Raw genomic sequence first — 23,974 nt, 5'->3', positions numbered from 1 at the left:
TCTCCCTAAATTAGTCTGGTTTTTTTTTTCCTTTACAGTGTTTTTTAAAAAAGAAAATAAAAATATCTTTCAACAAAAAATTAACCAGCAGACCCAGAGACTGGCTGATGAAAGGATGTCTAAAGCATGCATAGACCTAGACTAATAGATCCAATAAACTACTGAATTATTCATGTAGGTGCACTGATTACCACTGATTAAATTATGTCACCAAAGACAACAATACCAGAAAAGAGAGGAGGGGTCAATTTTATGTAAGGCCTTTTTCAAGTAACATCTCTTCCTGGTAGCCCAAATGTCTGTTCTTTGTCTATTAAGAAACAGTGATTATGAATGTTAATCTAGCCTAGCATAACTTCTGAATAGCAAAGAAGGAAACTCAGCCTAGAAAAGAACACATACTTGTGTCAGTGTCAGACATTGAAAATATTTTGTGAACATACAAAATCCTTTTCACAAAAATGTTAATGTTATACTTACCTGAAAAGGAAGCCTTATTTTGGCTCTTCCAAATGCTGGAGTTCAGCTTGTGGTTCCCTACCTCTAATCACCCTCTCCTCTTAACAGGTCAAAAGATGATATGCCAGAAAGTAATTCTACATAACAGCAACTAATGTGCTTGTAGTTTTTTCTGGCTTTTTTATTTCTGTCATGCAAGCCAATATATTCTAAGCAAAAACATCTAACTTAGAAGAAAAATTCACACTGAGTGTGTCATGGCTTCAAAACCCCCAAGCTTATTAAAGAGCAATAGCTTAAGAGCCATAATCTGTATTTTTTTTCATAATTGAGAAGAATCCTGTTCTTTCAAAGTCGAATTCTGACAGATAAGATGGGCAAAGTGCCACTAAGTAGACTACAAGTTTTCACAATAGTTCTGGAAAGTTAATGAGTTTTCAATTTGCTCTGTTTTTCTGCTATTTATGCTTGTGTTTCGGGCCTATTCCACTAAAATAACGATGGATAAAACATAAATACCTATTTTGGTATTGAGCTGCTATGGAAAGTATTAGGAAGTTTCCAGTATACCCACAGGAAAAAATCTGCTTCAGTGTGGACTGGTACAACCCCAATTTTCAAAGGCTGCACATGGATGCAGACACACAAACACAGACAGAAAAAAACCACACAGGTGAGAGGGAACTTCAAGAAGCAGCTTGAAAAAAAGAAAAACCTGAAGTGATGAATCATTAATCCAAAACATGTACTGCTTGCAATATCAGCACAACTTCTAACAGAGTATCTTCCCATGTATTCTGTCAGTTGTCGTTTTCCAGATCTTCTCATTCAAACATATACCTAATACCATTAATTTGTTACAGAATTTTTAATTATTTTTTGAAGTGCAGCATATGGATGTCTTCTATTTTTTTTTATACCATACATATCTCCTTCTAAACTTAGAGGTTTCCATAGTTGTCATTAAAAAGCACGTAGACAAAATATTTTATGGTATCTATAATAAATGCAAAGAAATCAATACAAACAAAACTTGGCTTAGCAAACTGTACATACATAAATATGTTCTTTGTTTTTCAACTTGACATTCAACATTTTTTCCTCATAAAAACTTCTGCAATCTTATTTATTACATCCGTTTTTTTTTACACCTTAAAAAAGTGCTTCTCAGATTTACACCTTGTGCATCCAAAGCAAAAGTTAGAACACCATGCCTGAAACAGAAACCACAGGGAATAATACATTGCCATACAAGATTCTTTAAAATTGTATGTTACAAATGCTCTAAAATTCCTTAAGCATTGGTTATTTTGTATACTGTAGATACTGAGAGGGTATTTAACAAAGACTGGCTAATGGGTCATTTAGAGCAGCACACAGGAAAGGATCTACAGTATCAAGTCCTTGGCTATGCATAGTACAGGGCAATGACCTGGATATAAAGTGGCTAAAAGATCCCAAAAGCTGTACAGAAGAGGTTTCCCTCATATACGTTGCATCCTCCTTAGTACCCAGGATGCGAGTATTGAAATGATGCTACTCAGGTGTACGCTGTGCAGTTTGATACTGATACACTGATGTGTTTCGAGCTGAGTGCCAGCAGAGAAAGATACGGGCACACTGGTGGCTACAGCAGACAGGTAAAGCTACCATGCTGAAAACCCTGTCACCCTTTAAAACCATCTTGCTCCTAGCCAGCACTCCAGCAAGGTCTCCCGCTGTCTCACAGGTCTCCTTCACAATGGAGGAGGACCATTCATGTACTTTAGCATGGGGTGGAAAGAGCGGGCAAAGTTGTTTGCCATAGCACAGCTGTAATCCTCCTCGGTCATTGGCACCAGGCATGCCAGCCCGATCAGGAGCAGCAAGAGGAGCTGAAGTGGCAGAGCAGCTCTGAGGACTCTGAGGAAGAAGGACGGGCACCGCCACGCCGGCCCAGCCTCAGAAGGGGAGGAACCTGAGCCACCTCTTGTGGACCTGAGAAAAGAAGATGGACACTTGAATACACTAAAACATTACTACAGCAGAGGCAGTCAACCTCCCCTGAAGGCTGGTTTACAAGCTGCACAGACTTGGATTGAGGTATTTTCACTGAACGTGCTATTTCCCCAACACTCTTAAGAGACCCCGTATTTCTAGACTGGGTAGGAAAACACCAAATGATCACAATAGAAGGGGCTTTGTGACCCCACAGCCCTTTCATCATTTATGGGGAGGACTCTCCACTTAAAGCACTGTGCTAGAGAAGGGGAAAATAAAAGGTGGGCCACACCTGTCATATTTGTTCAATGCATGCTGTCTAAAAAGGAAGCCTTCTTGTTTAAAATGGCCAATTGATTTGCAGAAGTTTCTACATTTGTTTATGTATAAGGTATCCATGAGGGTATAATGCATTGAGATTCAGTTACATCATCTTCAGTGAATCAATACACCAATATGCAGGTAATGGGGACTTATTTTCTACAAAGCACATTGTATTTTGATTCTTGCACAGAATCAGCAGTTAAAATCTATCTGCTCAACTGACTTGACCCTATCACCTCCCAAGTGATTTACTCCCTTATGTTGATGGATCTTACTTGAAATGGCACATACCTATCACATGTCTGTGAGGCAGGAGAGATCTAACACAAGTATTTCCAAAGGGACACTTCAAAAATCCATTCTATTACTTTAATGGAGGATAAAGACATAAATTTCACATTTCTCTTTTTGACTGAAACTGTAGAGAGCTGGAAAGAGTGACTAGGAAAGATTAAATCTGATGGTCTCAGTGTGCTAATTAAATGGCATGGGAAAATACTGATTTTCAGGACAAGCCAAAACCAGAAGAACTCAGAGCCTTCAAGTAACTTGCTTCAAGAACTCTGCCATTAGGACATTAGGTCATGTATTTTGTCTCAGATGTGTTCCTATAATACATTTGCATGGTTGCTATGATTATGAAGCCTCAGAAAACCTATGGTTTCCTAGAGTTTAAGAGATAAAAATGCTCATAAGGAGATGTGGGAAATCAGGCGTATTGGCCGAGGTCAAATGCTCCCCAGTAAAGTAAGTATGGGGTGATGGTTCCCTATTGTTTCTTTGACTTCCCCTTGCTCTTTTGATCCTGTCTCTCTAACAAATCTGAATCTGTGTGGGGAAGTATCCAAAAATGAAAGTATCATCTTTGAAACAATGCCAGGCTTAGCAAAGGTTTCCTTCCCATATGTTCAGAAAATAATTATTTCTATGCTTGAGATTATTTTATTTTCTTGTTCATCTATGTGTAGCACTCCACTATGAAGAAAGCCAGGCAGATTTGGTAAAGTTCAGATGACCAACACATACATGAACACTCAGATATGCTGAATTATTAGGTTGAACTAAATATCCCAGGAAGCAGTGATGATCAAAACATCAGATCTTGAGGTTTCTGAATCCGCACTGTTGTAGCCCAGATGGAAAGTTGCTTATTGCATAACGTAAGATCGTGCATTATAAAGAAGATATTGAAAGGACATGGCACATTGAACAGCATCAGAGCATTCCACATTAAAGTTCAATTAGATCAGGACTTCTGCTGTCTGAGAATACCAAGACAAAAAGTTAATGGACTGAGGTAGGAACAAAGGGAACAAGGAGTGCTTAATTACCTTCCAAGCATTTGATTGCACACCTTACCTATTTACAAGGCTCTCATTGTATAAACATTGTTAATCCAAATTAAAAAATGGCCACATTTCTGCAGTTGCTAACTGGTGTTTGGTAATGAGCAAAGTGTCACTTTGTTCACTGGCCCAAAGTTACTCTGGGGCAACACTGGGTGTCAGAATGCGAATTTCCAAAAGGCTGAATCAAAAGGGAGCAAAGTTAATATCTGTTAATATCTGTTTTTTCTGTTCTTTTCCTATGCCTTTAGTAGCACAGTCTAGCACTTCTTGCTTTGTGTTTTCAAAAAAAAAAAAAAAAAAAGAAGAGAAATGCTATATGTAAACTTGCATGGCTGATCTCAAAAAGGAGCATAAACTTTCTTTCAAAAAACAATTCACAGCAAACCATTTTTTCTGCAGTGAAGTAGGCTACTGAAGAATAATGTGTGGAAACAAATAAGAAAATAGTGAAATGTTACAAAAGCATTTTTAGAAGGGGAGTTATATGAAGTTTGAGTGCTGTACTGCCTGTAGTTATGGCAGATACACCACTGCAATCTACATAACTGGCTGAAAAATGGAATGGCTCACCTTAGAGTGGATTTGGTAAGGAGACATGGTTAAAAATACATATTGTTAATAAAAAAAGCTCACTATTTTTAAGGACAGAACACCTATTTAGTCTGGCAGGAGAAGGGAAAGCTGAAATACTGTGTGCCACTTCGGAGAAAAATGTAATTTCTGTTCTTGGGCTTGCCTCTTCAGCCGTCTCTTCTGACTGCTCCACCATTTTTCACACTGTGAGGAGGGAAGGAGGTAGGGCCATCTGCTACATCCACTACACAATTCCTACTTAGCAAATGAAAGAGGGAAGCACAGCTGCAGTCCTGGCCAACAGTAAGCTTCTTCATGGCAAGAAATTTTATGTATTAACCTAAGTGCAAGCAATAGTTCACCTTACTTTGAGAGTTTGTAATGTCAGTGTCACTGGAACTCTTCTCTAAGCATTTCAAGAAAGGAGAAGCTAATTTACCAGGCTATAGATAGGATGGTCAAAGTGAACTTTAATTTCAGCTCAGAGGGGAACCTTCTTGTAAAGATGATTGCTATTTTTTTCCCAAGGAAAATATCATTGATGTAACCTATCTGTATTGCAGTAAGCATCTGAAAGCTTTCAAAAAGGAGTTTATCAGTCAAGTGAAGTTGATAGAAATAAATAAAGTGAGTTTAATGGTAAGTGACCAATGGAATGGAGAAAACAGGCTTACATTGAAACAGGCACTGCTGGCCAGTAGGATGTTATTTACTGCAGTAATTCAAGAATGGGCCTTAATTTAATACCTTTATTAAAAGACTATTGCACAGAATATAAGAATAGTAAATTTCATCTATTTGATGACAGATGCTGAAGGTCTTTGCAAATACCAGACATGATTGGCTTCTTGCACAGAAAAAAAAGTAGTGAATCCAGTAAGTTTAAGAAGCAGCAGTTATATATGGTGTTTAAGTAACAAGCTCCAAGTGAGAGTGAGGGAGATAACTGGGAAAAGAATCATGGCAAGCCAAACCCAAACCTACTGTGTAGCCATGAATACCATTTTGTGGGCAAAGGCACAAAGAGTGATGTGGTTTGGTCTGCTCCAGGAACAGCAAGTGACCTTTAAAGATCCACTAGTCATTCGGGGAGGCTTCAGGAGAGCAGGAAATGGAGGTTGGCACTCTGGCACCAAGACTTGAATAGAGCTGCTCAAGAGAGACAATGTAAACAACCCTGAGCAAAATGAACCACTATTTTAATCTTTTAACATTTTAATCACTATAAAAAAATTCACAGGCACAGATCCAGGTGTGCAGTTATGACAGCTCTATTAAACTGATGAAAAAGGACGAATTGCTTCTTGGATTTGCTTTCCCACCTAAGCACACGATTACTAGTACTGCTTGGATGAAGCTTCAGTTAAATCCACAATGTCTAGTCTTGCTTAGCACCTTGCTTAGCATCACACTGTACATGCCTGTCTTTTTGTGATGATAATGGAGAAGGCAAAGTGGTATGACACTTGTTATACACAAAGCATGGCCCCTCTAATTTTTTAGACGAACTTTCCTCCACAACTTCTTGTGTGAAAAACCTCTTAGGACTGACTTTATTTCTCCTTTATACTAAAGTCTAACAGGGTTTGCTGATCCAGTGCAAGATCAAACACAAAGTACTCTGATCAGAGGCATGTCAAAATATTAAAGAACATAGTGACAGCTTGTACTGCATTATCAGTTAAGACCACATTATACATCAACCACAACCTGTCTGGCTTGTGCATTTGATTAAGTTTCCTATTCAGCAGTGACTCATTTGTATTCCATGCTTGTCTGAATGACAAATTGAACATTGTGTTGTGCTGCTACAAGATGTGTTAATAAACAGTGCTGGAAAGCCTTGATCTGAAAGGTGCTGCACCAATGCCACTGCTAGAACAGTGGCTGATCCCAAAGCTGCAAAGCACTGCTAGCTGCTCTTTGAGCAACCAGAAACACCTACAACCAGAAACCTCAGAAGGCTGGCAGAAGTGGTTTGCCTATGCAGGAGAGGGGAAAAGCGCACACAGTGTGTTCCTTGAGTACAATGGTGCTAGTGCAAGCATGCTGATCTGTCAAAGACATCATCCCCTCCTCCTCGCTGTTAGTGGCTGCAGAGTAAAGCCCCTCTCCTCCCTTTTTTTCCTCCCTACAAGAAACTAAACGCCAAGCATCATAGCAGACTGGAGCTGAATAATTAGTTCTCTTTCTCCATCAGACAAAAAGATGGAGTTTATGTGTATGCTCTATGTGGTTTCCTTTTGTTTCAAAGGCAAAAAAAAAATCCTTAAAAATAGTCAGCTTCTTAGTGCGTGTGGAAGCAGTAAAAGATGCTTTACCTGTTCCATCTGTTACATGGCTTTACAACTGTGCCACTTAACTCACAGTCCCTAACTACACACGTAAAGCAAATGTTTTAAAAGAAGTGTTTATGTAAGTATCTACGTGGTAAGTAGTTTTGCTCTTTACTTCATTTATAATGAGAATAATTTTGCTGACTAAAGTCTTGATTTTGCTCACGAAAAAGAATAATACTTTTAAGGTATTTTTTTGTCTGCTTGTTTGTGGCTCAATCACTGTATTAAATCCAGTGTTCTTTGACTCTAACAGGAGTTATTAAAAAAAAAATTACTTAATTTTGTATTTTCTTCTTTCCAACATAAAATCTTTGACTCTAACAGGAGCTATTTTAAAAATAAATCAGTTCATTTTTGATATGCAGAGAATAAATGAGATTTAGGTTAAATGAGATTTATTAGATATAATAAGAACAAATATACCTTAATCACACTTTCTGATTATTTTAGCAGTGTGTAAGATGCTAAATTAGCAAAAGATGTCCTCTTTATACACGTTGGCTTGCTCGTTTGCCTTTTTTTTTCTTTTTTTAACTTCGTAGTTGTAGAGGCTAGTAAACCAATCAGTGAAAGAGCAAAGGTACACACATCACACTGACAACAACAAGAATGCAGAAGCACTGTTAGCTGCAGAGATGACAGGTTGCTGGAGACACTGTGGAAAGCAAGGAGCTGTAGCTGCAAGCCTGCTCTCTACTGGTCAGACAGAGATGGGGCAGTGCTGCTCCCGGAGCAATGCAGGGATGCGAGCACTGGGCGAGCCATGGCAATGTTAGCATGTTATATTGCAGTCGTCTGAGGAGGGAAGAGAAAGTGATCCCAAGTCTCAATACTCTCAAATTCTGACTCTTAGTTTTGAGGCTGAAGTATTGAAAACCCACAAACTGAACAAAACGTTTCAGAGAAAAAAAAAAAAAAAAAGAAGAAAAAAGGAAATAAATAAATAAAGAAAAGGATGTTAGTATGTCTCATCCAGATCTGTGGGTTTTGTGAATTCTAGAATATGATATTGGCCTATTACCTGCCTTAATTTAATATCTAGAGGTAAAGAGGATGATAGAAAGTGTTTGCCATGAACTTACTAGCATTCCTCATAAATCATGCCAAAATAAAATAATCATTAAGTATCATGAGTGTAAACACACCATCACCCTGCTCAGGCATATGAAAAATAAATGTTGATTACATGGGATTTCTGTGAAGCAAAAGCTGCAGGTGTCCAAGGATTAGTCTGTATCTCTATTTAACAAAGAATCTGAAGTAATTGAAAGCCCCTTTTGCCAAACAATTAACAAAAGGGAAGTTACCACTTGTCTAAGTCCTGACCACCTGACGGAGTCAGTGCAGGCTGAGAGGAATCATGGCCAATTTCTATCATCCCCTTGGTGTTCTAGAACAGAGTGCGGAAACCAGGAGAATAAGGTACCTGCTATGTGGACTGCTGACAGAGGGTCCAGGCTGTGAGAGACTACATTTGCCCCGTGGCTGTTTGCAATGAACAGGGGGTAAAGAAAGAAGAATGTTCAGTCCAGGCAAATAAAGACAAGCTACTGATGAAACTAAATTAAAAGTGCAGCAAAGGAAACATAAAAAAAAAAAAAAAAAATCAAGTGAAGTGACCAATACCCATAAACCAAGGAAACTGGCTTTTCTTTGCACCTAGCCGAGTATGAAAATTATTGGAACGTACATAGGGAACTCAAAAATAACAGTTTAGACATTATGTTTATGAACAGTAGCTCTGGGTTTTAAAAAAAGTCTCTAGAAATTTAGTTCAAATAATTTGTAATATGAAATAGATGAAATCTAATTAAGTTGGATATGGAAAAATATATAGATTTAAAAATGCACATGCAGAAAAATGAATATTCTCAAGGAAAAAGGTCCAAGACCCTCCTTTGACAAGTTTTGCCTCTCCTCCACCCCACAATTTTGAAGGCCAAATAACTGGAGGTGCATTCTTGCACTCACAGCTATTTGCTGGATTATTTAATGCAGTTAGATATTTATAACTCTGACTGTATTTTTTTTATTAGTGTTTATTTATTTAGTATTAGCATATTTGGCACTGAAATTCTAAACAATATCACTTCAGTCTTCAAAATTGTGAAGATGCAGAACCCAGAAGTTTGAAAACTATACCCAAGGAATCATACAACTTAGCTATGAATTATGGACAAAAAAAAAAAAAGAAAAAAAGTAGTCATGTACATGAACAATAACAAATTAGAGATAGGCAAATCCTTATTAAAATATTAAGATGAAACCTACCATAATTCTAAATGCTCTCTAGACAAAGATTTTATGGTAAAATACTTCTCCATTTCCTGTAATGGTTAGGCAACCTTCAGTTACATCCGTGATATCAGAATTACTATAAATTATTTAGGTTTAAATTTAAAAGAAAAAAGCGTTGACCTCTGAAATAAAATGTTAAGTTTATATTCTCCTTTGGAAAAGCCAGTATTCCTTTACATTCTCATACTAGCATCTAAAAGGAAACTAGTGAATGTAAACAAAAATTAAAAAAATAAACCAATTTCAAGAGCCATAAATTTATCAAGACAGAACTCAGAGGCTTTACAAAAAAGTGCAAATGGAAAAACAAAGCAAAACAAAACAAAACCAATCTGATTGTCTTAAGAACTAAGGAAAAAAGCAAATTAATCAACCAATAGAATTGCAGAAAAAGACAAAATAATTGCAGTTCCAATTTGGGCTCAGATTACGGAAGTGTTAAGTACTAGGCATGTATTGCTATATTTCTTGAATTTTGTGCCAGCGATGTAGATGGACAACTCCAGAGCTGCCACCATAGCCATTGATTAGGTCCTGCACAACTAGCTGGTTTGAATAATGTTTTGTGCCCTTCAGCTCTACTTAGCCATTCATCCAAAGTCTCAATAAGACCATCTGCAACCTGCATCAGAAATGACAAAAAAACTTATTGAGATCCTTGATGAAGCAGCTCTGAAGAGAAGGCCAAACAGAAATGGAGGACTGATTATACCAGACAAGACCAGACTTTGGGGTGCTGCCATCACTAGAGCAAAATACAAGAGACACGACATGCCATACCATGGTAAACCAACCACACTGACAGCCCTGGTTTCAGATAGTATTTACCACTTCTGGTTTCATGCAGGATGGGATATGCAGCAGGGTTGGGGAAAGCAGCTGTGTTTTGCTTTTGGTTTATGCCATTTCCTTTCCTAACAAGTGAGAAGGGGTGACTTCCAACTGGCTAGAACTGCTGTAGACATCTAGAGCTCCCACCCAAGAGGTGGAAGAAAATAAATGACATGAAATTACCGTTCTCTGTCTGCTTGGAGTGCTTCTTCCAGATACAGGACTCACTGAGCCTGATGTGTCTAATTCATCGGAAGACCATGAGGACAATTCCTAAAGTTCAGAAGGAACGGAGCTCAGAAATACAGCAACTAGCTGTACAGATAAGCAAACTACAAAAATTACCCTAAGTGAAATTCCAGCAGAGTTATTTCCAAGGCAAATAAAATAAAGCAGCTAAATTTTGTTAACAAATTTTTAAAAGACTAAGGCATTACATGTTTTCTCTGTCAGCCCTAAAGGAAAAGGAAAGCAAACAGTAGTTAAAACTTCATTATTTTTTAGGTGACATATTTTCCACCCAAGTCAATACAGGGGAAAAAACAGTTGTTCTTCACTGGCTGTGAATTACAAGAAGAGTTTGGTACTACCATGATTTTAATTAAACAGGCAGAAATCCACTAGAAGGAGTGAAAAACTGAGTTCATGTGCTTTAAGTTCCTACTAATCCAAGACTTTTAAAAAAAGGTTAACTAAAGGAGAGCCTTGAAATCTTTGCTTTGTATCTGTCACTGCTTGCAAAGATGTATGTGTAACTCCCTCTCACACACCCTGAGATGCACGACAATTTGAAGATTTGGACTATAGCTCAAAGCTAAGAGACACATATGATAGACTCCTACAGAATTTATTTTATGCTTTTTTTTCCTCTCTTTGACAGAGTGTGCATTAACGTCCTTTCCAGTGACAACTGACGCATTGTAATTTTCAGTACTGCAACTGGAATAATTATCTCATATACTTTGCCAGTTGACTGATTCAGTAATAGCAGGGTAAACAAACCAAGAAGCTCAGTAATTACTGCTATACCAAACAGAAAAGTATTAGTGAATTTAAAAACCCCATCACATCAGAAGAGATATTTACATTATGAAGTTTAAGATTACTTTATGGTATTAAAAGATTACATGTTCCATCTTGATAAGCACCGCAAACCACAGAAACAGAGCAGCCAACAGCACTGTTCAGAGAAAGGCAGTCAAAACAGCAGGAAGCACGCTCAATGAACAGAAAGGAATGAAAAGACGTGACTTACCAGCTGGCTACTTGAAATGTCTAGAATTTTCTCTAGGTCTTTAATATGACGTGTGACCTCTTTCAAGAGGAGCTTCAATCTGTTTCCAATGACATGTACCTTTTCTTTGGCTTCGAGACAATCCTTGCCTTCAGCATTGACTAGCAGTTGGCAAGACATATCTTGCAGTGACGCCACCTTCAACTGAGACTCCAGCAGTTCACGTCTGATTTGCTGTTGCCAAGGCAAGCATCAAATTTTTTTAACAGCAGTTAAAAAAAAAAGGAAAAAAGCTAGAACTCATGAAACTCAACACTTGAAATTAAAGAAATGGAAAAAAAAGAGAAGCAATACAAACTTCTAATCTGACAGGAAGATATACAGAAGCCTAGTAGGTTCCTGAGATTTAAAATCATGTGTTGTGCTACTAATGAAAGTGAGTGGTGCTCCCTACCAAGGTAAAGTCAGTCACTGACATGGGTCCCACAGCTCTGTGTTAGTACACAATGTACAGTGCTCACCCTCAAGAGAAAGAGAAATCTGATTAGATGTTTTTCTGGTGAAGTGTTTTGGGAGAGAAAAGGGTGATTATAGTCCTACCATCAGAAGTCTGTGATGATCCTGCAGTATTTCTGAGTCCAGGTTTGGATTGATGGGCACAATTTCATTTTTTCTTCTGTCAATATTCTCCAACCAAAGCAGCAAACCGTGGCTCAGTTCATGGAAATCCTGCAAATGATGAATCGTGATTTCAACAGGCTAGCAAAATATTCCAGTCAAATTCAGGTTTTTAATTTATCCTCTGATACGTCCTACTAGCTAAATAGAGTAATTTCTACCATGTGTACAATAGAATATTAGAATACTATTCCAGAGATGACAAATTTAGTAAATATTGGACTGTAAATAGATGTTTTAGGTAGCGCAGGTGCATCCTTGAGAAAAACATATGCCAAAGCTGTATTTTGGCTTCCACAGGCAAGTTTCAGATGGACTGTGAGCACACCAGATAAGTAAATGGTTTATATTTTCAATATGTGGTGGCTGACAATTTGAAACAGGCACAGTACAAACCTGGCACTGTATTAATGCATCCTGCAAGGAGCTGCGCCACTCTTCGATCATGCTGCACACGTGCTCCCAGCGCACGTTCATCTGAGTCAGGCGCTCCTGGAGCTTCTTGCTCTCCTCGCTGTCTGACTGAGTGAACTCTGAGCTGCACAGATTGATGGATAAGATGATGGCTTTGCGGTTGTCAATTGCTTTCTGCAGCTCCTTGATGATAAGACAAAGGGGAAGAAAGAATGGAAATTGGTAAAACATGACTTTCAGGGAAAGAAAAATAGAGAAGGCACCACAAGACTGCAATGATTTGCCATCAGCAGCTGCAGAAAGGCACCATACTGTAACATGTCCCTTTACTCTGGATATGATACTTCTGTGCTCACTCTGTGACTCTGCAAATGTTCACTCTTTAACATCTACTAAAATTTTACTGTAAGCATAAACAAGACCAAGCCAATTAAACTTGTAAAGTCTTAAAAGCCTGAAGTCAGAGTTGAATTTTAAAGATCTGGCTCATGTTTCAGATATTTTAAAGACAGAATAGGTCCAACAAAATTTAAAGACATAGCACAACTCTATTTGAACTCACAATAAAACTTTTGCCCTCACTTCACAGTTTTGCTGATTAACATGAAAACCAACATATTTTCAAGTGGAAACTGCTGTCATCAGTATTTTAAAAGAAAAGCTTTTACTGAGAGAAACAAAAACATACAAAGAGTATAAAGAACTTCAATTTATAGAAGCACAGCTTGTATAAAAACTCTGATTTGTTTACATTGGAAGTCACAAAAGAAACTCCACCTCCTTTGGTTTGGAGGGTACTAATGGGCTTTCAAAGAGGGGGTGAGATAAGAACAGAATTCTTATGAAATGTCCCATTTTCCACCTACATTACAGCATTTACTGAAAAGCACGATGTCACAGTAACCTTTGTAGTACTTATGGCAGCTATATTTGGATTACAGTGAAGATCATGATTCTGAAGCATTGACATGCTTCTCATGGATCACTGCTGGAAACAGCCTTTACTGTCTGTTCACCTCATCCCTGGCATGAAGCACAGTGCATTTTGACATTGGGTCCCATATTTTCGTGCCCACGCTTGTAAGATACTAGTAACTGAATGTGAAGTTGTGGGCCACCACATCTGCAGATCTTTATAACTGTAAAATATATGAGAGAGATGAAAAAGTAACATTCAGATCCTGATGCATCTGACATGACAGAAGAAGAAAAGGAGTGTTGCAAAGGGGCATCAAATTTTTCCTATGTTGCACTGGTGACACTGGGTAGGTTACAACCCCTTTGGACTCTTTCTTTCCTCCACACAAAGCTGTATATCTCAATGAGGCATTTCTTTTGGAGCACCTATTTTTGTTACCTATTTGAGTAGAAGAGAATTGATCTAACTCGGCACTTTTTTTTATTTCATCAGTTTGGGTGACATCAGGAGTTATCTGTACAGGAGTTATCTGGAACTACAGAATTGCCACAGAATTACTATTCCAAAACTTCATTTGGATTGCCAGTGGTACATTTTCCTGCCAAAAGGTGATTCAGAAAATCACTTTCCCAGTTACTTTATCAGCAGCAGCCTGCTATGTGAGGCAAACCAGCTGCAATTATTTGCAACCTCTTTAACATACCTGTTGCATTCAGTTTTACAAGGTAACTCACGGAAAAAAACCAGTAAAACTCACTTTCAGTTTTTTAATTCTGAGCTCAATAGTTTGTATGTCAGTGCTGAGATCAAGGCGGTGGAGCTTCTCCAGTTCCTCTTCAGTTTCTCCCAACCAAGCCCAGATGCTATTAAGGTCAGAGTTGAACTGCTGCCATTGCTGAAGGTTCTGCTTCATCCTCAGCTCCTTGCTTAGAGCTTGAGCCTGGATTAATTCCCATCTTTCAATTACACCTGGAATTACAAACACTAAATTCAACAAAAGCCAAAAAAATCCGCTAGCTACACGGACACAATTGCATGAATTGAATACTGTTTAGGACAAAAAGATGCTCCATAAAACCCCTAAGCCACAAACTTTAACCACATTAAAAACTAAGTTAGATTGAAGAAAGTGATGCTGGAGAGAAAGAATGAAGAATCTTGATGATTCCAGTCAGCAGGAAATTTTGTTGCTTTCTAATGTCAGACTTCTACGAGCAGAATTAAGCTGATACATGCAGGTCTCTAAAACCAGGTTATGCTGGCAAAAAAAGACATCTTAAATTACCATAAGTGCAAACCAGACAAGAAATGTGAATATATCTAACTAACCACATATTATTTTCATAGGTAGTTGTGCCTATCACACTTTGTCACAGCTCACTACATTTGCCTAAGCTACTGCTGATGCATTGGATAAACACCTGCACTAAAAAGAAATAAATTAGGGGCTATTTCTTCTTGCTAGATAACTTGAAATGCTATGGTAGAAGGACAAGTTGTATCATTCCATCAACTTAAAATTTAAAACAAAATAAAAGAGACTATATGGGTAGCATATTTTGTCAAGCTTAGAATTGAGATGACGCCTTTGTAGTCTCTGGAATAAATCCATGTTTTTACAATCCAATATCTCTTGTTCTACAGCTGATGTTTAAAATTAGGTGAATACTTCAATCAGGTGAAAATAAATTTCTTTACTGTAGGCAGATAATCTTAGAGGTGAAAGCTAATATTAGAAGAAACAAATGCTGACTTAGGTGTTTTGTACAGCAATATAAGCAACCTTTTTCATGAGAAGTCTTACAAAAAAACCCCATTGCATCCATAGGGACTTTCCAAAAGGCTTAGGGTTATGCCTCATGATATGAAGGGGTTCTTAAAATGGACTTGTATGCCTAAACTCTTCATAGGGCCTACACAAGGAGTGTGTATTACTTACTAATTCTTTCTATTCCTATTAAAAGATGTTAAACAGAACATGGTAACAGTCAGTCACGTAAATATATATGTCAGCAAATAATACCAATGTTTATTTAGAAAATCTTTGCATGTTTGCATCATTCCATAATTGCTGTTCATCAAATAACTACATGTTACTTACCAGCTGTTTGTGTTTCAGTACTGTTCATGTTAATGAGTCCTGAAAATTTTTCTTCTTCCTCCTTCAGTTTATATCCAAGCCTTCTTACCGAGTCTATGCTTCCACTGCATTCACCTAGCAATTTCATCTGTGTTAACAAACAAAATATCCCTTTTCAATATGCAGTGTACAGGACCAATTGTATGGGCAGTATGAATTACAATGCAAATTAGAGAAATTTCCAAAAGTATAAGTGTGAAGAAAAATATCTATTATTATAAAAATCTGTGCTGATCCTACAAAAAAAGTACATGGAGACAATAAAGGCTTAAAGCTTAAGTTAAGACTAAACAGAAATAACATAGTGCCATTATGCCAAATCGATCTAGATGTCTTAGGTGCCATCTTTTCTGCATTTTAAGACACTATGGGAAAGACACTAGAAGACCAATAAAGAAAACTAACCTAAATGTAGAAATACTACTATGCATCCAAGCAGCTAATTTTTAAATTCCGTCTGTAATAAAATTACTTGAGTGGCTTAGAGAGAGATTTATCTTCCAGAAAACCTCTCTGAGAAAGCTTTTTAATCAGGGATTCCATACATGCAACCTTGTTTCTATGTTGCATGTTTATAATTCATTAACAATACTGTGCCTGAAGCTATAAAACCTGCTTTTAAAAGCAGAGGAAATTCAAACAAGGGTATCATCACTAGATGGATAAAAGCATGTGTGAGAAAGTACTTCTAGACATCTCCAACAATGTAATAGGAAAATAAATTCCTGAGAGTCATGTTCCTCTAATCTTATACTGTTGTGAACACACTAATAACATAAACAACGATAGCATGTGATTAAGGGTAGCAAGCATATGAGTGAGTCTGGGAAGCAGTTGCAGCTAATTGCTCTGTTGAAGCAGCTGTATTTCCTTCAATGGCAAAGCTAAGATAAGCTTGAAATGCGTATTTGACTGGGGCTCCAAAACACACGCACATATCCTTTGTAAGTGGAATCCAGTTCTGGTCCTGTGGGTGTCTTGCTACGGATGATGTTTTCTGTTTGCTGTATTTGGAAGCGACTGGTGTCCAAGGCCTTGTCCAGCTGTCGGATATGTGCTTCCAGGGCACCTGGTTCACCTGTATCACAACCAAAAAAGAGTGACTGTCACCCCAATTTTTCCAAAGATTTTTTTTCCTTACCCAGGCAGAATTGATATTAGGAATACTATTTAGATTAGAGAGTAAAGGAGAAATGTGGCGGTAGCAGTATGAGTGCTACAATGTCAAAGGTAAGTGGTAACTAGTTACATTAGTGTTAGCAACCTTCAGCAGATGATGCCAATGAACAAGCTTGCCATAAGCATACTAGAGAAGAGTCCACAGTTTAAAGTAGGCTCGCAAATTATTCTGAAGTGACTTTTCCCCCACATTGAATGCCTTGCCTTTTTTAAAAGAGAAAGTTCTCAGCAAAGCATACGCTAACTTCACTGATTTTGGAAAACATCTTTTTCCCTTTCAAACACTGTCAAATAAAACCCTCTAACCCAAATCTCCATTTGTATGATCTAAATCCATATAAAATTTTGGTATCTTCATTTCTCTTTGTATTATTCCTCTCCACTAAAAAGCAGCAGAATTTGGATCTCCATAAAAGGATCCTATTTGTATACAATTTTAAAGACTAGAAGTGGCTTACAAATGCTAAGTGAGACTGTTATAATCATTGTCAAAATCCATAGATGACTGGACATCTTGGAGGCCCACAGCAAGTAGTCAATGACTGATTTGGGCAACCACAGTAAGCAGCAAAATTCACAGTATTTTTCCAATTAGGTACTTGAGAAAGATCATGCTTAACATATCTGCAAGATGGTATTACTCACTCAAGCTATTGGGAACCTACAGCAATGTTTCTGAAGCAGGACTAACTTGTATTTTCCTTATAGAGGTCAGCTGAGTTCTGTGATAAAAATTAGCTACAGGAAATTCTAATGTGAAGCAGGCTGCAGCCTAGAGGACCACATGAGATCCTTCTTATGCATATTCTATCATTATGCCTGATTTCCATCTGTTTACAAAGACAGTTCGAATTCATTCATAAAGACACAATTAAAAACAGGAATAGAGAAGGAGAGCCTTCTGTCCAACTAATTACAGGAAATGGTGCCTCTTGGATGAATAATCTTTTTTCATATAGAACACCCCAAATGGACAGGACAAAGTGCTCAACACTGCTTTTTGCTCATTACTTTAAAAATTTTCACAGGTCAGAAAATGAAACATTTTTTCTGTAAGTACTGCTATTACTGCTGTTAAGGGTATTACTTATACCCTTAATCAATAATATTATTTCACTAATTTGGGGAGTAAATAAAAATGGGTGGTGAACCTGAGGCTTGTGTCACAGACACTAAGATTTTAAATGTCTGTTGTTTGCAATGAAGTCATTATTTTAGAAGAGGAAAACTTTGAAATTATGAGAAAAGGTATTTCAAATGTATCTAATTCCTCCAAGAGAGTCATCTAACAAATGAGACAGTAGGTTAATCTTGTGCAATGAGAAAATAATTTTCCAATATATGAGACTAAGATAAAGACAGTACCTCTACTTGACATTTTGATCACATGAAACAACAACTAACCGAAAAGTTTATATCTGCATGATAATCCAAGATGTGGCTGTGTTTAAAAAAAAAAAAAAAAAAGCAAACCTGAAAAATTAGGTATTGCTCTATACCTTTTCCTTCTGCCTTAAGATGTAACCATGTATTAGTCCAGTTGATGGACACCAGAGAAAAAAGACCAATCAGATCAGTTTAGTTTACTTAGCCAAGGTGGCAAGGCTAATACTTCAGACATCATTTCATCCATGCCCCTAATGACACCTTTAAGCGTAGCAGTAAAGCAGGAGGATACTTCTAAGTTAGGATGCCAATGCTGCCATGTAAGAAATATTTATCTTGTAAGCTGTGAAAAGACAGCAGACGCTAAGAGAAGAGAAAGAAGTTAGGCTTGTGCACCATGGTATTTGCATCTGGCTATGCTTAGTCTTTTATGATGCCTACCAGAGATATTTTTGAGGGCGTTTTCTGTGAGTGTTACATAGGCCTCAAGAGTTTCAGGGATCTCTACATCTGAAAAAATAAAAGCACAATCTGAATTGATGGCTCAGCAATGGCTGTCTCCTTACAGCAGGAGTCCTTTTCATGAGATGGATTATATAAATGGTTCCAATAGCAAACATTCTCTCTGGAGAAGAAAAAGATGAAGACTGAAACACAGGGAGCCTGCTACAAAGTCTCTTAATATCCAGGAAAACCTGACTCTTTTCAGAGCAATGACCTGGAAAGCAAAAGACAGCCACAAGATCAGAGTAAAAGACACTGATATGTCTTATCCCACAACTAGCTCCATTTGGGCACTTTCACTTGTTAAGATTTATTACACAAAGCACAAACACTTAGAAAGGATTTCCAACTTCAGTGGAGAGCAAGACCCAAGATCCCACCTCAGACTAAACACTCATTTGCTGGAGTCTTGCCTGCATAAGGACTGAGCTAGGATTTATTTAAACGCTTGACGATTTTCTCTGTGGGTCTCTCCCACAGCATTTCTTCATTACTTTGCTCTGCACTTGTTGCCATATCCAGTATAGTTTCTTCTAGTCAGAATAACTTAGGACACAGGGCTGTTAAGGACGACATATCCCAGCTGGCAGGCCTCACCCACAGATACACAGCCAATCCCCTGCCATATCATGTACACCTTTGCCATTTTCCAAGGCTGTCGTCATCCAGGAATGTCCATCACTGTCTCTAAGGCCAGAGGGCCACTGAGACCACTTAGGAAACACTATTTAAAGTCACCAGGGGCTATTTAAAGTACTTTTCCATAAGAATCTTGGCCACACAATCACACATGTAACATTTGCCTTTTTTTTACTCAGAGAAAACAAAGCACACGGTCTGCCACCATACCTGCTATCCCAGCTGCTCCTCTCAGGTAGAAGTCTTTTTCTTGTCCTCCGTCTTCTTCAGAGTGCAGTGCCCGTGAAACGGCTGTCTCCAGGTCCCTGCTAAGGTCGTAGTCATGATCCCACTCCAGGGGGATGGAGTCCACGCTCGCAGGGGTATCTCGCCCCGATCGCTCGCTCCTCAGGGGCTGGGAAAGAGGCAGCGAAAGGTTGGAAGAGGGGTGCGGGGAGAGAACGCTGTCCGCAGATTTGTCATGCCAGCGTATGTCAGAGAGATCTGCTGATTCATCCAGATCCGCCTCTCTGTCAGAGAGGTCGTGCTCGTCATCTGTTAGCTAGAAGCATAATGCAAACAGAAGCAATCAATGAAACGTGCAAAGGCACTGCACGGTCAGCCTGGGACACTGAAATAAAGTAGCATTAGGTGACAGTCACACTGCGGGGGGTTTCGTTTTGCATCCTTTTGCACTTTCCTTTCATTGTTTTTAAAGTTTACTAAAAAACCAAAACAACAAAGAAGATCAAAGTGCCAGCTCATTTAATTACTTGAGGCACCATAAAGTCTCACATAAGGTAAGCATCTCCAGACTCTTACTGATATTACTTCAATGCAAATATTAAGTTAGAAAAACATCTGGAATCAATTAACAGAAAGCGTAAGTGATCTTTATCATGAGCACTGCTCTCACTATGCTATTTCATATTTTGAAACCCCTGGATTTTGCTCCTTTCATTCAGCAGGACCTGAGCTACCAAAAATTGTTTTCCTTCCACTTTCTCCTTTTGTTTTCCTTTTCTACTTTTGAGCTTGTGTTCAATTCTGGAGACAAATTTCTGTCTCTTCTGATGAGAAAAATAATTTTATATATATTTTTTTTTTAAAAAAAAACTTCACTAAGCTGCCAATCAAACTATCTGACAGTGCAGGGAGATGTTCTTATGACCAGTACCACAGTGCTACCCCCATGAATAAAGTTCTATAAATCTCCAATTTGCATGGATTTTCATGGTGATTTACAGAAATTCCAGATCTCGTCAGTTTGCTCTCTGAGCAGGACACAAACAACATGTAATGAACGGAGACAGATGGTCAGGGTTGCAAGAAAATTTAACCACAGGACTTTCGGAAAGTTACGTAGGCTTAATTTCAACATCTTTCCTCATTCTCACATTGGTAAAATGGCAACAAACCAGACAAGTAAAAACATATGTAAATATACACACAGGAAGGCGGATAAGTTTCTTGTGATAGCGCTCCACACGACCGAAGACCTCTTGGCAGTAACGATGCAGCTCATCTAGTTCTTCTTCAATCACAGCTGCATCCAGGGGCTCGCTTTTCTCAATGAGTTGCTCACCTTGCACAATTATCTGCTCAATTTTGCTGTTGTTCAGTGAAATTTCTTGCTGGAAAGCCTGTGTAAAAGAAAAGCCCATGCTTTATCAACAAAATCAACATGACAACAAGCTGGGTAATTAAGGATGCAGGTCTCTGGAGTTCTACAGAAAGAATGGTGTGGGTAACAAACAGGGATTGTGCTAAATATTCTTGTCATGAGCAACAATGAGCAATTAAATTAAACTTAGCATTCCACAGTCTTTCAAGCCAAAACCAGTGATACGTCCTGGTTTACCAGCTCATTCCTCACTTGTTGAATTTGGAAAGAAAGCTCTTCTCTAAACAAGCCATGCTAATGACCAAATGTCTAGAACGAACACAGATGCTAAACCTAGCACAGTGGAATTTTGGATAATGTGACTTTTAGTATTGTTCTCTCCAGATAAGGAGTTTTCTGATGCAAAAATGGTTGAAAAATGTATTTATTATTAGATATTAGCAATAATGGAGACTTTACATAAATAATTTTTATTAACACTTTCTATTCTGATGAGGGAAAGTACACTATCACAGCTGGGGTTTTATTTTTATGTTTTTCACGGCTCAAATATCTTATATTTTGACAGAAAAGTACATACTGTAATCTGACATGACCCATAACTGTTGAGGTTGAAGTCTCGGCCTGCAAGTGAAGGAACCATATCATGCTGCATTTCTGCATAATGTTTCTTAAAATTGTTTTCCCACCATGCATGTTTTTTTTTCCCCTTCTTTCATCCCTCCTTCTGTAACTACTCAATCACTCTTTACCTTAAGTTGCTTTATCTTTGCTTGGACATCACACTCTGAGAAATGCTCGATGTTGGTCAGCTGCAGGTCCATCTCTGTTAGCCATACCAGGATGCTGTCACGTGCTGTTTCAAACTCCTCCCGCTGGCCAATAAAATGCTGGAGGGTGGAAAATTGAGTGGCATGAAATGACCAACAACATGAAAATCCCCAGCAATAGTGGGGAAATGACTTTCATCCACATCAAACCCAATTTAAACTCAGTACACCTTCTTTCACTTCCTATGTGGTTTCCAAGGTTCCCTTTTCAGTAACACCATCTAGACCTGCAATCAGCAGTCCTATGAAAGTTATCTGTGCGGAAGGTGGTGGTTGATGTCACCAAGCATTTGCCTACAGCCTATACTTTGGTTCCTTTGGACTAAGTGAACTGATAAGCTTCCTTCCTCTTCCAAAGGCAGAAATCTCCTCAAAAACACTGTGCAAATGCATTAAACTGAAAGCTTCTGAAGCACCCTCGATTCATAACTAGAGTAGTGAAATTGAAGTCTTAAAAATGGAAGAATACTTTTAGCCTGCGCAGGATGGAGGTGACTCGCTTTTGTAAGTTGTCCCATCTCTGGTTCCCCTCATGAACCATCTGCTTGAGGCTGCCATCGGAGTCAGTGCGGTTCTCCCGGGCCAGGCGCCGATACTGCTTATTGATCAGCTCCAGCTGAGTCAGGCTTTCATGCACTTGTCTCTGGAAAGCCTAAAGCAGTATGAACAAAAGACACCTTTAGACTTTTAGATTACTGAAATCAGGATACTTACATAGATCTCTGGCCTTATTTTGACCCTACTTCTGCACTCGGACTTATGTAAGCCAATAAGTTCCACTAACTGGAGACATCTCTATACCCCATTGAGATACTGCCTTCTGATTAAAAAAAGCAAAAGCAAAATCAACCAACCAAAAAAAACCAACCAAAACCCTCCAAAAAACAAAAAAAAAATTTTAAAACTGACATGGTTCACTGAATGAAAATTGCAACACGAATATCCATTACAAAGGCAAAATGAGTACCAAAAAAAAGTCTTCTTTCTACGAAATTATATGCTTTCATATTTGAGAACAGAAGTGCAAACAATGAACATGAAACTCTTCTTTAAAAAAGAAGGAACAGTGGCTTCACTGGATTTTTTTTCACATATTGAATTTGCTGAAATGCAAACATTGAAGAGATTTGAGCAATTGTTTATTCTGAAACATGGTACTGAATGAGACATCTCTTTATACTTAGTACACTGGTGTACAAGTAAGTTTTGCCTTAAAATACTTGCACAAAAGAAAATGTCACAAATATCCATGCCAACTTATGTCTAGGCAAATCTTTGCACCATGTACTTTTAGTGCTTGCTCTGCTGTTACAAGAGACACAGAGACACAGCTGAGGTGCACGAGTGACCTAGTCCTTGGGTTTTATATTGTGACTATGGCAGTCATGAAACTTGGAGAAAGCACCTTGCAGAGAAATGACTGAATTAATACTACTACTACTACTAAAAACAACAATAAATGAATATTCTTTCAAAAATCTACTTGTTTTTATCTTGTCACATCAGCGAAATAGAAAAGCAATCAAAGGAAGACTCAAAAACCTAGATTACACCAGCTCTCTTTTGAATACAAGTAGGGTTTGGATCCCACTGTAGTTCTACAAACTTGCTTTCTGATATTCCTCACAATAAAACAGTCAATCTCTTCCAAAACTAGACATTTCCCTTAATAAAGACTGTAGAAGTAGGATAGGTAACATAGTTCTGTACAGAAATTTTAATAAAACAGGTGACTTTTCTGTGTAAAAATATATACATTTCATATTGCACCATTTAAAGCTAAAAATGAAAAAAGCACATTTCTGCTGTAATACCAGAGAAGAAAGTAAAGAAACTGGTTGCAAAAAAGATCACAATCTGTAGAGTCCTCTCAGTATATTTATTCTTTTCACTGAATGGCTATCAAATTGGGTACGGGACAACCAAAAAGGAGCAAATGGGCTTGCAGCTATGAAATGACCAGTAGAACTGAATTTATTTAAAATTGCACAAGTATTACTATATTAGAGGCACAAATATGACTGTATTTACTAGGATCATGAAATCTAAAAGCGTGCAGTTGTTGTTTCACCTGTTACCAAGCCTTCTCCAGCAAAGTAACAGCTGTTTATTTGCCTTCCATTTTTTCCTCTCAGCTACACAAGAATTCATCTGTTGCATTCCTTCCTGTAACCTCTCTTCATTTCTCCATAAACTACTGGAGAGGAAGGAGTTTGGTTTTGTACATTGAAGTCAGTGAGAGCCATGTCTGACCTCGGTGCTCAGGAACTGCAAGGTTCTTATACGGTCTGATGA

At 38.1% G+C, this 23,974-nt stretch overlaps 1 protein-coding gene across 4 annotated transcripts in view; it reads right to left on the bottom strand.

Annotated features, from left to right (window-relative positions):
- Positions 1-1,372: 1,372 nt before the first annotated feature.
- Positions 1,373-23,974, bottom strand: part of SYNE1 (spectrin repeat containing nuclear envelope protein 1) — a 294,429-nt gene continuing 271,827 nt past the window's right edge. For 3 of the 4 annotated variants that reach the window (XM_082303445.1, XM_082303442.1, XM_082303443.1), the window contains 14 exons: positions 22,149-22,331; positions 21,602-21,739; positions 20,677-20,868; positions 19,457-19,787; positions 18,545-18,613; positions 16,474-16,616; positions 15,500-15,626; positions 14,156-14,367; positions 12,462-12,662; positions 11,988-12,116; positions 11,409-11,621; positions 10,337-10,426; positions 8,451-8,509; positions 1,373-2,436 (listed from right to left, as the gene is read on the bottom strand). In XM_082303445.1, coding sequence (XP_082159571.1) covers positions 2,196-2,436; positions 8,451-8,509; positions 10,337-10,426; positions 11,409-11,621; positions 11,988-12,116; positions 12,462-12,662; positions 14,156-14,367; positions 15,500-15,626; positions 16,474-16,616; positions 18,545-18,613; positions 19,457-19,787; positions 20,677-20,868; positions 21,602-21,739; positions 22,149-22,331 — 2,328 coding nt within the window. In that variant the 3' untranslated portion in view covers positions 1,373-2,195. The remainder of the gene's footprint in view (positions 2,437-8,450; positions 8,510-10,336; positions 10,427-11,408; positions 11,622-11,987; positions 12,117-12,461; positions 12,663-14,155; positions 14,368-15,499; positions 15,627-16,473; positions 16,617-18,544; positions 18,614-19,456; positions 19,788-20,676; positions 20,869-21,601; positions 21,740-22,148; positions 22,332-23,974) is intronic. The other variant, XM_082303444.1, reaches the window with a different exon arrangement.

Source organism: Coloeus monedula, assembly GCF_965178545.1.
Source record: "Coloeus monedula genome assembly, chromosome: 2".
NCBI classification, from domain to species: Eukaryota; Metazoa; Chordata; class Aves; order Passeriformes; family Corvidae; genus Coloeus; species Coloeus monedula.
Note: the sequence above shows the minus strand (reverse complement) of the source record. Positions and strands in the feature narration are given on the sequence as shown.